This window comes from Metopolophium dirhodum, chromosome 7 (assembly GCF_019925205.1).
Source record: "Metopolophium dirhodum isolate CAU chromosome 7, ASM1992520v1, whole genome shotgun sequence".
Lineage (NCBI taxonomy): Eukaryota > Metazoa > Arthropoda > Insecta > Hemiptera > Aphididae > Metopolophium > Metopolophium dirhodum.
The window spans coordinates 22,322,717-22,338,832 of record NC_083566.1 but is presented as its reverse complement, the minus strand read 5'-3'; the positions used below and the strand labels follow the sequence as shown (position 1 = coordinate 22,338,832).

Here is a 16,116-nt window from a genome sequence, read left to right as displayed (position 1 = left end):
GTCGTAAAATATAAATGATTCCCGACGACATTTACTATTTGAACCTTTTTTATTTATTCTTCTAAACCCCAACACACCTAAATAATATTATATAGGACCGTAGAGTAACATTTTCCGAGGAATGAACGGTTGTTTGGCTACAACGTATTAGTATATACAAAAGAGATATGGGACGTTGTGCCCAGCGCAGTGAGTGTCAATTCGACAGAGTTTCGTTTGCCACAGCACTTCTCAAAATGCGCTATTCAATATTATAATAATATAAAATTGTGGCCGGGGGATAGGCTTGAAGGTCACCCAAATATCCAATCGTCAGTAGAAAGTTGATTTGTTTTTTTTTTTATAATCAAATACCTATTCACGTTTTGGACTTTTTAACGTTTTGTGTTAATACCTAAACGACTATTGAATTACCTATAATCCGTATAGTTTTTTTTTTATTTATTCAGCTGACGAGTGCTGAATATTTGTGTATTTTTTTAATATTTGTATTCAATAACTGTGCGGTATACGCAACTCTGTCCGCACCATACGCGTACGATTACAGTTTTACACGAATTAATTATAATTAGCTAATAACCATATTACCAACAACTTCCCTGAATAATATTGTAATGTATCCATTTAATAAATTGATACGTTGTATATTATATTGTTGTTCTTTTCGTAAATGTGAATAGCTATTGGATTCATTAAGAAGCATTCTGATTAATATTGGGCAAGACAATTTGAAAAGCCAATTATTATTTATATTTCGATAAAAAATATTTATTAGATAAATAACTGATTTTACCTTGAGCTGTTTACGTATACTACCGTCTACCGTTTACCGGGAAATAAAAATATTAAGTTACATCGACATTTGTTGTCTCCGTCTTGCATAGAAAATTGTGCGCTCAGCAGAACAGTTAGCTTAAAAATTAAAGTGAATTGACCTCTTATAAAATTTTAAAGTAAGATTATTATTATCTAGGCAAATCCCGGAAAAAAAATCCTCAGACTTCAATATTACTCACAACCATACATGCAAAATGAACAAATATTTTTTAAACGTTAATTAGTATCTATAATTACTATTTACCACATTATTAATATTTAATTACAAATACGTATATTATATTATATTATTAAAAAAATTATACATTATAAATAATATTTTGTTTTAATATTATGTGTAATTCAACTTAATTAACTTAACAACTTCACAAATATAGGTGATAATAATAATAATTATCAAACAATAATTTATTGAAAGTAGGCACGAGGCATATTACACATAATATATTATCGTAATTTAAAACAAAATATTTTTTATTATATATAATTTTTTTAATAACATAATATAATATACGTATTTGTAATTAAATATTAATAATATGGTAAATGGTAATTATAGATACTAATTAACGTTTAAAAAATATTTGTTCATGTTGCATGTGGTTATGAGTAATATTGTAGTTTGGGGAATTTTTTTCCGATTACCAGTATCTAGGCAATCTCGTGGGCTCTTTATTATATTTTAATTTTAAAGCGAGTTATGAGTATTTTAAAATTGTAAATTGTTTGTAAATCTTAAAATACTCATAACTCGCTGACCTCCCAAAAATACCAACTAGATTCACTTTTCTATCAGAAAAGATGCTGATCTCGAAAATCGGAGACATTTTTACTACCCAAAATACTTCTGACGGAAAGAAAAAAATAACACACATATTGTAAAATCAATACATATATTCGCTCCGCTCAGAATTTAAAATCTAATTGGAGGTAACAAAAATAATATGGTGAATCAAAATTAGCGCAAAATTCACTGGGTGCATAACAAAAAAATAATAAAACAACAATATTTGTAGAATTACAGAATAAACTCAAGACATTATTTTAAGAATATTTAAGTGGAGAAAGAAATAACTATATAATATATATCTGTAATTTATTTTTTATCAACTATGCAAGTAGTATAAAAACAATATTATACAATACAATAATATAAAACATACTCAAATATTCGATTATATACCGCAGTGGCTTGTTTATGCGGGGGGGGGGGGGGGTACTGTATGGTATACCATAAGATTATAGCCATTGAGATCCAAGCACCTTCACGCCAGACTATTACAAATTATTATCGTAGGTACCTACGAAGTTTTTTTTATAGAAATCTCAATAATCGGTTATTATTTTTATATTTTAAAGTTTCACGTCATTACAACATTAGAACATAAGTTTTATTTGTACTTGAGTGCCTATATGATCTGCAATTATTTAATCTTCACTTCCTGATTAACATCTTACGTGTGTTTAATCATAAGTAATTGTTAACTGTTTATCAACTTTATATGCACGTGCCACGAATCTTAAGACGTAAAGCATAAAGATTATTTTTCATTCGTTGTTTCCCATCGGTTGTCGGTTATAGTGTCACATTCAAGTTAATACTATCAATATGTTTTGAATTATAACATAATTATACAAAAATATATTTAAAAATTATACGAATTAACATACTTACATGGCTACATTGCTCTAAATTTGAACTTTTCACGCTTATAATTAATAATGTACAAGGCTTTATTCTAAACTTTTTTTAATTTCTAGTAAAATAAACTTATGAGTTATCTTATATTTAATTTTGATCCCAAGGTTTTATGAATTTTTAACTATAATTACCAACAAAATAATTTTCAAATTGTCGTTATTTTGATGAATTTTACAAACGCTTACAAAAAAAAAGAAAATGTTGCAAATTTACAGGACCAATTTTTTTTATAAAATCGACAGAATTTATTAGAATCACGAATATTTGTATATTATTGTATAATATTAATCTATTAGGGACTTTTGTTACTGCGTATTTTATTGTTTACTAGCTGCCCGTGTAACTCTTTGTGAGTGATTACCGATCTTGTAGGTATTGTGGTCTATAATTTATATATTAATAATATAATATGCATAATGACTACTGTTTTATATGATATTAATATCACTCACTTGGATGTTTAACAATTTCCTTTGTAGTTTTGCATTAGTGCACTCACTTGTAGTTTATGCAATATTTCATTTTTATTTTGTAGTCGTACCAGAATTGCTTGGTCAACTAAAATTGTATTTTTTTTGTTTGGGAGCATTGTCTGTCGAATCCATTGAAGGATGGTATGAGCCGCTACACGTGTCAAAATAATTTGTCATTTACATAGTAAGTTTTTCGTACATAGAAATATTTTATAAACCCTTCATATATATTCGACACACGCTACCAAACATACAACATTACTCGTTTAACAAACAAAACGCGTCTCTATATAGCTTGTAATTAAATACCGGATTTAATTGTGTTAAAAATATGGGAAAATTTTACTTCGGTATAATATGTCAACATTGCAATGAAAATATATCAAAATTAAAATTACATAATAAAATCATAAAATATTATATAATTGTTAATTACTTAGGTACTTAAATAACATGATGGGCATTAACAAATTACAGAATTATTATAAAATAATAATATAAAAAAAAAATATTAGGTGCTTACCTATAAAAAAGTATTTAAAAATTAAAATATATTATTTTTATAAATTAAATGTTATAATTAATTACATTTCTAAATTGTGTACGTGAAACCTATAATATCGTCCGTTACTTAAAATATGTTTATGTAATGAAAAAGTATACGTTCAACGTCTACACATGTTCTCAGTGCATATTTAACATCATTTTAAACATTTGGCGTTATATTAACTAAATTATCATTTTTATCACTCTCCACCCTATATCCAACAATGAAATGAACATAACATTTATAATCAATTAATGTAACGTTGATTTGAAAGTGAACGTTCGGACCCATGATTAGTAATTAGTAAAGATCGGATTTATATTCTCTTAAAATACCTTAAATATGATGCTAATATTCTCGAAAAAACCTTAAAATATTCTCATTATATTTTCTTAAAAATTTAAAAAATATGCTACAATATGCAAAATATACAAAAAAAAAGCAAAAATAATCAATAAACATCATTATATTTACTTTAATATGCATTAAAAAAATTTTTTTTTCAATTTTATATTAATAGTGAATTAATTATTAGGTATTTAAAGTTGCGTATTCTAATGGAATATTATTGCACTTAGAGTTGGAAATGATAAAATATAATATTAAAATTAAAAATAAATACAAATTTTTCTCACAATTTACGAAATATTTCAAAATATGCTAAATGAGTTAAATATTCTCTAACCCATAAAATATTCTCAAATATGCAAAAAAAACTTTTTTCTACGCATTCAGAATTGAACAAATCATCCACATTTTTTACTCTCATAAGACTGCATAGACCCAGTAACGATATGTAAAAACATATAAATCCGGTCTTTAGTAATTAGTAAACACTTAGTAAACGCTTTAATTCCTTAATATTCTAAGTTCCGTTCTTACTATGTCCGGTTAACTTTAACCGGACATTGTAAGAACGGCCCTAAGAATCAAGCTTCCACGGGGTGCCGCCACTGGGTAACTTCCCCCTCCCGTCAATAAAATCACATCAAATGTACTTATTGTATAACTTGTAAATACAGATTGTAAACATACATTTTTGTTTAATAAAAAAAAAAAATCCAGCTAAACCGATATTAATTAATATTTATAAGTCATAACTCATAAGCATAACCAAGAAGCCAAGTATTTGCATTTTGACGAAAACAACAGCTTTCCCAAAAACACCGACATGAACATCAACCAATCACGCGATTATTTACAAGGCTCGAATACCTACCTAACCCGTTTAAAACGATGTTTACATATTACAACTTAAAATGTTTTAATATTCTTATAAGTTATGAAATAATTTTCAATAACCGATTATGATTTATTTTAAAACCACTACAATTGAATGAATCTAAAAATATATATTTCAATTTTTTTTTAGGTGGGCCCGTGTTCACCCTAGCTAGTGCACGTCTGATATACTAATATATTTAATACTATATTGACTAAAATAAACTATTGGAAAAAATATCAATTTTCAAGATTATTATTTTCTGAACAGGCCAAAAATCTATTTTGATATTAACGGGCGTATTGACTCCTTGGTGCGATATGAAGCGTGACATAAGCACAAAGAATAATCAGCGTATATATACACATTACCAAAATACCTTATCCGTTATCGTCTGCTTTTGAGCTTATAGTAAGTACCTGTAAGTTTATAAAGATAGTAGATAGATCAATAAAGAACAATAATAATGTTATCATTTTTTTTTTATTTTTATTTATTAACCCGTGGCAATTTAGGCCATTCGGTGGAATTTAACTGTGGAGGAGGGTACTGTAGAGTGTAGGTTTAAACACGTGTGTTTGTTAGTTTGGCAGATTTTTTAGTGGGCACCCGTAGGTATCTGCCATTCTGCCATGCCCGGGTGGGGGATGGCGGCACATCTCTCCGGACACCGGACACTTACCCGGAGAAAAATGCCGCCAGCAGCCAAGGTTTTGAACCGGCGTCGGTGCTCGGCCACTCCATCCCCCTAATTTTATTATTATTATACGGATAATAGAACTCTGATACCGTTAATTATATATGATATTCGACAAATGTTTATAAGGCATGAACAATTTTCTTAACGTTAGAAAATATTATATCTTCTATAATATAAAAGTATTAAACATAATATTAAACTTCGTCTATATTTATACGTCCTATAAACTAATATCCGAGACACTAATTTTATCTAACAACAAAGATTGAAGATAATGGTTCGGATAGAACTATATGCCTATAATTTGTGAAAAAAAATTCTTTAAAATGATGTCAATAACCTTAGATATGGTCCACTAATAATTTCCTAAAGCTAAATATCAATAGAAAATAAGTCATAAGCGTACATTTGTGAGCTAAGCCTGAATAAAAAAGGTAGGATAAAATAGATAGGATAGATAATATGATAGGATAAAAATATAAACACAATATTATGTATACGTCATATATTATATTATAAGTTATAAGTCAAAAAACATAAGTCTTAGGTTTATATACATACTAAAATATTGTCTGTTATTTAAATATATTATGTCTACGACCTGTTTTGTATTAACTTATTATATCATTATTTATATAGTTGTGTAATTTTTGTACACATTTTTGTATGTATATACCTAAGACTTATGTGTTTTGACTTATAACTTATAGTAGTATCTATATACCTACCTAAGACTGATATTTTTTGACATATAACTTATAATTTTAAAAATTATAACACAATATATCATGACGTATACATTATAATATAAGAATCCCCGAACAAAAGTTGAAAAGTCCGGTGAAATAAAGTCCGATAAAAAAAGTCGAATGGAATAAAATCCCGAGAATAAAAGTCCCAAATTTAATAATTATTAAGTTAAGTCACTTAATATTTGATTAGGTCTAAGGATTAAGGTCTAACCATATTATATTATATGTTACAGATTATCACTTTATTTGGAAAGTAGTAAATTACAATCTAATCTTTACTTAGCTCTAAGGTCTAACCATATTATATATTATATGTTATAGATTATCACACCGTATTCGACTAAACGAAGCTTATCGATATCAACAATTATGGATAAGATATTTTAGTGTGTGTACATTTTATGTATACCTGAATAATTCTGTGTATTACTTTTGGTACATTATTATTTTTGATTATACGCAGTTCCCTATACATTTTATTGCAACAAGTTATGAACAATAAAAAAAGGTGGGTAAGTGGATGTCGCTCTGCTGTACAGTAGGTTACAAGTGGGTCACTGTAATGGATGGTGTTAAATTTGAATTCAATGATATAATATGATTGTATAAGAAAAACGATTCTGAGCGAAAACGGTTAAATTTTATTGATATTTACAGAAAAAGAAACTAAAAAAATTGAAAACTGACAATGACCGTAAACAGCCCAAAAAGAGTCAAATTATTTTCAAAATTTTATCATGTATAGAAAATGCTAATATAAACATTCAATGAAATTTTCAAGTATTTACAGTCATACGTTTTTTAATTACAACAAAATAAGAAAATCGTTACATGAGAAATCGAGTGAATATCAAATGTTGTAAAAATATGAATTTCAAACGCTCATAAAAATTTAATTTGACTTTCTTGTAGACATTTTTTTTTGATAAAGGTAGACAAACTTATGGAAAATCTTGTATTACATTTTAAAATCTTAGATTTAAAAAAAAAATTTTTATGAATTCTCAACCCAAAATAATTTACTAATTTTCGTGATTTTTCCGTATTTTGTCAAGATTTGAACTTTAAATGCTTATAAATAAAAACCCTGACTAAGGATTTTTAATTTTTTTAATTTGCCTTTGAAATAATAACCTAGGTGCCTTCTATTAAATTTTTAAGCTTTTTTAACCAACAAATACAATTTTATTGATATTTATAGAAAAAAAAACTAAAAAAAAATGAAAAACTGAAAATGTCCGTAAACAGCTTAAAATAAGTCAAAATATTTGGAAAATGTTATGGTGTATAGAAAATGCTAATATAAACATTCAGTCAAAATTTCATGTACTTACGGTCATTTGTTTTAGAGTTACACCAAAAACCAAAATCCCATTTTTCCTTAATTTTTCTTTTGTTTTTCACGTTGCTTTTGAAAACTACTGGGAAATTTTTACTTTTGACCCCCCCAAAGTACCAACTAGATTCACTTTCCTATCAGAAAAGTTACTGTTGAAGAAAATCCAAGCACTTTTACTGTCCTAAAAGGTGATGAGTATTTTATGCAGTTATATGTAATACTAATATCTAACTAATATCCTTGAAGCGAATGAATTATTAAATTACTACGACATCACATATGTAAATGGTTCGTATAAGAGGGTTGGTGCTGGTATGAATATAAAGTTAAGAAAAACTAAACCCTTATTTCTACCAAAAACGTGGAATGTCTTTGAAGCCACTTTAAATAATAAACACAGAACGAATAATATATGTGAATCGTGGAACAATCGCTTCACACACTTAGTAGGACATAGTCACACAACAATATGGATGCTAATTTGCAAAATTAAACTCGAGGTTGGAGCCGATAGGACAAAGATTGCATTAAGTATAGCATGGGACAAGCAATAAAAAAATCGAAAACCAGTCAAAAAATATGAGGCTCCAAACATTATGCGAACGCATTAAAAACTCCGAGTTAAGTGTCGAAGATTTTTTAACTCAAGTTGGAAATAATATTAGGACACGGCCAATGCTTTTTATTTAATTTTTTCATTTGATGAATTATTTTTTTTTTTTTATCATATTTATACTTTTATTCGTGGACTTTTATCTCATAATATATGTAACTAATATTTTTAATTTTTATTGTATTATTACTGTGTTAATTCCAACCAGATTTGTCATTAACATTGATTGATTGAACATGTCATTGAACATATTTATATATTTTTTAATGTATTGTTACTGTGTATTTGGTGTGTAATATAAATATAAATTTTTACCGGACTTTTAAGTACAATAATATTGTGCTCATATATATATTTTTGTGGGCTTTTTTTCCGCGATTTGTCCTATTCATATCTTTATTATCTATGCAGTACATGCACGAATTTTTCGGTTAACGTGATATCGTGATTGTGTGCATGTGCGTTGTGCCATCGCACAAGTTGTGCGATAGGTCATCGTCATACCATTGACTTGTAAAGAAATTGATCTTTACGCATTAATATATTATATGTGTAGGTAATCGATCCACGTGTTAGTATATAATTGTTACTCGAGGCAGAAGCGTTTCTCCTTGAGATGTTCTGGTCTCATAGATGTGATCTCGTAGCTATGAAATATTATATTCCATATAATATTACATTTCGACAACCATTAAAATACACATTTAGCAAACTAATCAAGAAAAGCAGAGTCGATTGGACAAGTAACTGATCACTAAAAGTACTAGCGAGATCCAATTTGCTACCAAAAAACACTCTTGTAGTTGTAGATCAAAGCATTTTTTCTACTATAAATTGCGTGTACTTACATAAGACAAAAAAAAATCACATCATTGTTAAACTAAAACAATAATGTATTTATCATTGTTTTCCGCTGCCGCCGCGGTGAGTTTGTACTTTGTACTGTTTGGACAAAGTAGTCTCATATTTATTCAGTGTATACTTATCTAGGGGCTTGGACATGTCTATGGTTAAATATTGCAATTATCGCCAATATTGGACAATTGCAATCGAATATTGAAACGTTCGTGAAAATTAGTCAAAGCATAATACGTAGCCACCTAGGTACTTCTGTAAATGTAGTGATGTACGATGTACCCAGCTGTTGCTCGGGGCGTCAAATATTTAAATTTTAAAAGTCCATTTAGGGGGTGGTAAATTAATTTTGACATATTATTATTATGTACTAATTGTATCAAAAAAAAAATATATATTTTAATTATTATTATAACTTTTTGTTAAAAGAAATTATTACATCTCAAAAATCTATATATTGTTTAATGTTTTCACCAATTCGACTGTCAGAAATTAATATTTATAATTACAAAAAATATTTAAGGTTAACAACTGATCCAAGAAAGGTGTTTTACGTTGCATTATTGACAATTGAATCAAAAATAACGATAATAAGGAAAGCAGATTTTGAAGAATCACTTTATTTTCAAATCTCCAATGATGGCCATACATAATTTGAATTTATTTGTTTGATTTTGTTGTCCTGTGTGGCTCGGCGGCTCGCCACTAATATCTCGATTGGTAACAGTGGCGAACGGTGATAACACTACATTTTATCTATTCTTTGGTAATAAGTGATAACATCATATTCTTTCTGACGATTACCAAATTCCGTTCTTCCAAGCCCAACTTACTCCCAACTGGCAACTCCCAAGAGTCATAATACGTTAATAATTAGTGGCCACTGGCTAACGTTATTCGCTAATCCAAACCGTTAACTTCGAAACCCAATAACAATTAACTTTGAACACGAACGGAGGAGCGTTCGACGGACTTCGTAACTCGTAAGCAGAGTTTTTCATTTAAGCTTAGAAGACCCACCTCCAGCTACTGCAACACGCCCTAAAGCCCATTGTTCGGCATTTATTATTAACAATTATCTGTGGTAAGAAAACTCGTCGGTGGTATACATTTTTTTTCTGCACGCATTTTGAGGCACAGTCATTGTAACTTAAATTTAAAAAAAAAAACAAAGGTGATCGGTTTAGCTGGTTTAGTTGTACTTTTAGCAGATATGCACTAGTTGCTGGGCTGTGTTTTTACTTTTTACACATTTTTACTTTTTACTTTTGTGTTAATGCATCTCATCGACACTCTTGGTCATAGTATTACTTTGTTTGATATAAGTTATATGCTTAATGTTGACTTATCAGTTACAGACTTTAACTCTTGTCTTCAATTTGATTGGCATTATTGAAAATTATCTACTTTGATACTGTGATTTTACTGAAAAATATTTTACTAAATAAAAAGTATTTATATTGATTAACAGTTATCTTTCATTTTCCAAATGTGTTCGTGTTCATATAATTATATCTTATGTGATATATTTCAAATTTGCTTCAATTAGGTTATGTGGTTTTTAAATTTTTAATTTACAAAAATATATATTATACTATACTTACTTATCGTTCAAATTGATTATTATAAATAGCTTCTTTCCGCTTTCAAACAAATTTACCTAGTTGTTTTAACTAAAGTTAAAATCGTAAATTTTAGTCCATATTTATAAATGTTTATACGTTTTCAATTATTTACATAACATATTTTATAATTTATCATTGTAGTACTGCTATTATCACTATAACCACCTCACTGCTATTATATTAACATAATCTGTGCTATTACTTTGTTATATACCTTGGCTTAAATGTATGGGATTGTTACATAATTTTAATTGATCATGTAGGTATAGTAGTTAGTAGTACCATTTAGTAGTATAAGTGTAGTATAATAGAAAGGCAGATAGTGAAACTATTGTTTTTAATATTTTATTAAAATTAATTAATGTTTGTATTTTTATAGATTTTATTGTGATTGTTGACAAAAAAAAAAAACAATGACTCTATTAAAAACATTTTGGACACCTATTGTTGTGTATCCGGACGTGAAAACTGGTTGTAAATTTGTAGCAGCATACACAATTGTAAATTCATACATTTATTTTTATTTTTACCAGTACATAAATATTTATTTTGTATTTTTTCAGTATATTTATATATATTTTATTATTTTTAGGCAATATCAATTTTCTTGATGGCACTTCTTGTTCATATGCAAAATGGAGGTGAATCGACACAAATGTATAATCCATTTTTTGAAGCTAATTTACGAGGTAAGTATTCTAAAGGCGATACTGTAGGTAATAGTAGGAGGTATCTTATTTATAAACCAATGTAATTTAAAATATGTTTTCTTATATTTTTAAAAGTCCATGGAAATTTTTTACTCAATGTCTCTAAGAGTTATGATAAGCAAGAATATTTTTTGTATTTAAGTTCCAAAGAGATTTAACGGTACAAAACTAATCATTTTCTTATTTGGTTAATCTGTAAAGTACAACTGAACAAAAAACATATTATTTACTGCGATAAAATTGATAAGATACATCATCTTATGTAAAGTATCATATGCTAAATTAAGTACTAATTTTAAAATAAGTAATAACCTATATTTTTAATTAAAATATTTTGTTTACATATAAATAACGGGTATATTTAAAATTATTAATAATAATCAAATATCTCTATGTATTATGTCTAATAAGTTTGGCCTATAAACGAAGGAACTTGTTGCATAATACATTGATGAACTTTATGATTGTTAAATAATAGCTCTGATTGTACTGAGGTTTTCTACTTAGTTTTATGCTGTGGGGTCTTGGGAGGATGTATATATTACTCATAATAATAATTATAGTACATTTATTCTATCACATTTTAATTATTTTGTTTTTTGTTTAGAACTTAACTATTATGTGGTGTACACTTTAATATTTTTCGCCTATATGGTGGGTTCATCTCTATTGTTGCTGAAAGGCTTGAATAACAATCTCCGAGGATTCCTATTACCATGGTTAATTGGTATGGGATTTGTTGTAATTTTTTTGCTGGTTTGGTCTATTTGGCTGCTATATGGATACTATATTTATGTAAGTAATTTATATAATGTCTTTATTTATAAAATACAATTTAAACATTGTTATTCTCAGTTAATAATAATTATATGTTTTAATTGGTTGCCTTTCTGAATATAATTTTGAATTTCAAGTATATTGGTTTTTGAAGATGCAGTACATTTTTTGTTTATTTATATATGTATATCAAATCATGATATTAGGCGTAGACAAAAATATGGAAATCATTACCATCTAGTTTGATTCTAACTATCTCATTAATAAAGTAAAAAATAATACCTATTCATCATTATTTTTAGTTTTTAAATTTGTTTAGAAATAAATATATAAATGTATTAGAAGTATTTATAACTATTAACAACCATCATCAGACATCAAGCAATAATCAAATAATAAGATAAAAAATTGTTGTTGATCTTCAAGAATGGCAAAATGTATAATTTTATTATTTATTGCTCATTTTTCATAGTCCTTTATGAAGTAGTCTATTATTATTCTTATTAAATAATATAATAAATATGAGAGGATAAATACTAAATCAAGAACTAAGTAGGTACACTCAGACAAATTACTAAAATTCTTGGCATAATTCTAGTTTAGCTCCCATGCGATTTTTTGAAATTTTTTTGCAAAATGTGTGTTTTAGTATGCTTTTTTTAATGGTATTTTAAAAAAGTCGCTCGGACATAGTTTCGATGTTAGCTTCACATAGCTTCACTGCCTTATTTGAAGTGTCATAAATTCGAAACTTGAAAATCGAGTATTTTGAAGTTTTATGAACATAACTTCCATTAGAAGTTTGAGCGACTTTTTTAAAGTACCATTACAAAAAGCATACAAAAACACACATTTCAAAAAATCGCTTGGGAGCTAAACTAGAATTGTTCCAAATTCTTTAATCAACGTGTATGAATCATCAATTTTATCATAACCGAATTGCCTATAACATATTATCTAATGTTATGATAGCTGCACAATATACTTTGATCAGTGTTTCAGGGCAACTCATTAAAATAATATTTTTGCCCTAGCAAGGAAATCATTACCTGACTAAAAAGTATAGTTTCCTTTTAATAAATTAGGCGTTTTCATTTTAACTATAGTAAGTATTATTAAACATTAGTTCAATTTTTCTGTTAGTATTTAAAAATGTCAAATACATATACCTATATATACCTATATACCTATATTATACTTTCAATATTTTCAATATTTTCTCCAATTATTGGTCATCAGTTTATAAAAATAATCTTAGTACATTTAAATTTAAAGATCCGTAACTCGGTTTAACCTTAGATACTGTACAAAATTAGTGTATAATATATACATTATTAGAATCATACTTAAAACGTAACATGTGAGCACTGTAAAATGTTAGTACTACTTGTGCAATGCAGTCCGTCATGTGTAATGAAGTGTTCTGAAATAGTTTTTGCAGTTTAAATTAAAACAAAATGAAAAAAACATATTTTTGAAATAAAAAATTTTACAAAACACAAAATATTATTAGTAGGTAGTACATATTTGACCTAGCTTATATACATACAAACAATCGTACCTACATTGATCGAGCTAGACTGGCCAATTCCATATAGTCCAAACATTATTTAATTTTAGTTACATTGCCTGTTGAAATCAGGTAGTACTGTAATGCAAGGATAACAAACACTTTTCCTGATAGTTCATATATATACCAGGTGATTCATTTAACATACAACACTCATTATTTATAAATTTGTAACATCTTTTACATTTTGTTTTCTTCAATGAAGTTACAATTCAAAGTTTTTAAAAAAATATATATCACAATTTTTATTGTTTTAATTTTGCAAGTTTTTTCTATTTTTATTGACACCATGGCATACATTTTTAATTTCATATTCTGAAGGTAGGTGTTATTTTGGAATAGGTATATAAAATTAAAAATTCTAGATGAGTACCTAGTAAGTTAAGTATTTATTTTAAGTTAAGATAAATAATAGTAGAGTAGTGGACCAACATTTTGTGGGGTACCCCTGTATGGTTATGTCAAACAAAATAAAAAAAATAAAAAAATATGTGATGACTTTAAATTGTGTAAAAAATATATTCATTAACGTTCATAGTTTTTTATATAATATTTATTTTTTAGAAAAAAATAGCCTAGTAATATATAAGAACTAAGAAGTCTACATATAATAAAATGTGTTGTATTATATTTAGGTCAATGGTCCTAGTCGTAGCAGTATTAATAATAATATTTAAATAATTGAATATGCTTCATAATAATTTCACAATTTATATTACATTCGTAAAAATGTATATTGTTTTTTTTAGATTCACATAGTATGTGCTGCTGTGATTTATTGGATCGTGGCTGCTATGCAAGTATGTTTGCCAAAACTAAATAAAATACCAATACATAAATTGCATAAAATAATCCGTTCTTTAAATATTCTAATGTATTTTATTTTTAGTTTTATTGCTGGTTGTGTGTTTACACCCAATACAGAGTGATCAACGAAATGCAATCTCCAAATATCGAGCTTCTTATATTTTAATAGGCTTTTACGTGCATATTTTATTAACATTCTTATAAAGAAAATGTTTGTATTACGACTATAAAAAAGTATTATTTTTTTTTTACATAAATGATAAATCTAGTTTATTGATAGTTTGATAGTTTTGTATGTTATACTACCGCCGCTGAGAGAGCGCTACTCGTTGGCGCATCCAAATGACCGAGTTCCGCGTTTTCATACCCAAATTTCTCCCACTCTACCACCTAGTTGTTACTAGCCTTGTACAAGCCACGACTGTGGTGGTGGCAAGAGTTGACGGCGGCTAGCGTATGGGCAGGTTTAGTGGTGGGAATGTGCGGACGAGTTTTGGTCGCCGCCCAGTAGCACTCTCTCAGCGGCGGTAGTATACCTAAAAACCATTTTGTTAAGACTGCCATTAATATGTAAGAATTTAAGGGAAATTGCAGTGTTCTAATTTCATATGGAAATAACTGTTTTAAGAAATGTTATATGAAATTTGATAACTGCCATTCCCCTTAATTAAATACTATACATCTAATCTGATCATTATTGTAATCCGTCCATATTTATTTTTCATTCAAATTGTGCCTTAAATAAAATTAAAATTAAGTATTATGTATTTTAAGTTAATAAGTAGTTATTTTTTGATTGCATGAATACATTTACATACATTTTTAGTATTTTTGATAATAAACTATTTATATATAATTTTTTTATTGTTGCCTATTGCGTTCTCTTTTGTAACTTAATATAGTTCACAGAGACAGGGTTGTTTAATTTATGATTCTATCAATTAAATATGATTGATAAAAGCACAGATATTTATATTGACATTATTGTAGTGAACACGCCACTGGATAGTTCAATTTAAACTACCTTCCATAATTACATCTGGCAACTAGATAAAAAATCATTTTCTAGTGATACAATATACAGATTTATAATTTATTGTGATATTATACATTTATACCTGTAATGATGATTGCTTGAAATTTTCTATGTGATAAAGTTTACAATTTGCTTAATTAAAAGTTAGGTTTTTCATATTTAAATAAAAAGTTCAAGTTCATAATAGAAGAAATATAGAGATTTTCATAATATGATTAACATTTACTCAACGACCCCACTTAATGTAACAATAGTGAATTTAATGTAGCATGTATAGCTAACTGGCCAGGTATTGTAGTACAAATTAATTCTGACTGCCATATTGTATGGTTGTCAACATAATTTGAATGATGATACCTTTCAATTACTACTTAACTAATTTTACGTAATTTGTACCTACTACCTACTATATACTACTGTATTTTTACTCTTTTTGTACTTATAATGCTAGGTATGTGACAAATATAAATCTCTCGTCACCAGCAGCCTAGCTCGCCTTTCCAGAGGCTGAAACACACTAAAATTCAACACTATAGTAAGCTGAAAATGTG

General features: G+C 27.5%; 1 protein-coding gene and 1 long non-coding RNA gene across 3 annotated transcripts in view; both read left to right on the top strand.

The window, feature by feature from the left end:
- LOC132948246 (uncharacterized) overlaps positions 1-7,869 on the top strand; it is a 30,967-nt gene extending 23,098 nt beyond the window's left edge. The window contains exons 2-3 of the long non-coding RNA XR_009665013.1: positions 3,075-3,196; positions 5,052-7,869. This is a non-coding gene — a long non-coding RNA (uncharacterized LOC132948246). The remainder of the gene's footprint in view (positions 1-3,074; positions 3,197-5,051) is intronic.
- A 1,956-nt stretch (positions 7,870-9,825) lies between these two features.
- Positions 9,826-15,393, top strand: LOC132949351 (uncharacterized). 2 transcript variants are annotated; one of them, XM_061020200.1, is made up of 6 exons: positions 9,826-10,023; positions 11,045-11,165; positions 11,258-11,354; positions 11,983-12,170; positions 14,472-14,522; positions 14,612-15,393. In XM_061020200.1, exons 2-6 carry the CDS (start codon positions 11,079-11,081, stop codon positions 14,693-14,695), a joined length of 507 nt encoding a protein of 168 aa, XP_060876183.1. In that variant the 5' UTR covers positions 9,826-10,023; positions 11,045-11,078; the 3' UTR covers positions 14,696-15,393. The 2 variants fall into 2 exon arrangements, with proteins under 2 accessions (XP_060876183.1, XP_060876182.1); XM_061020199.1 differs by having other exon boundaries at positions 9,827-10,124.
- Positions 15,394-16,116: the final 723 nt, after the last annotated feature.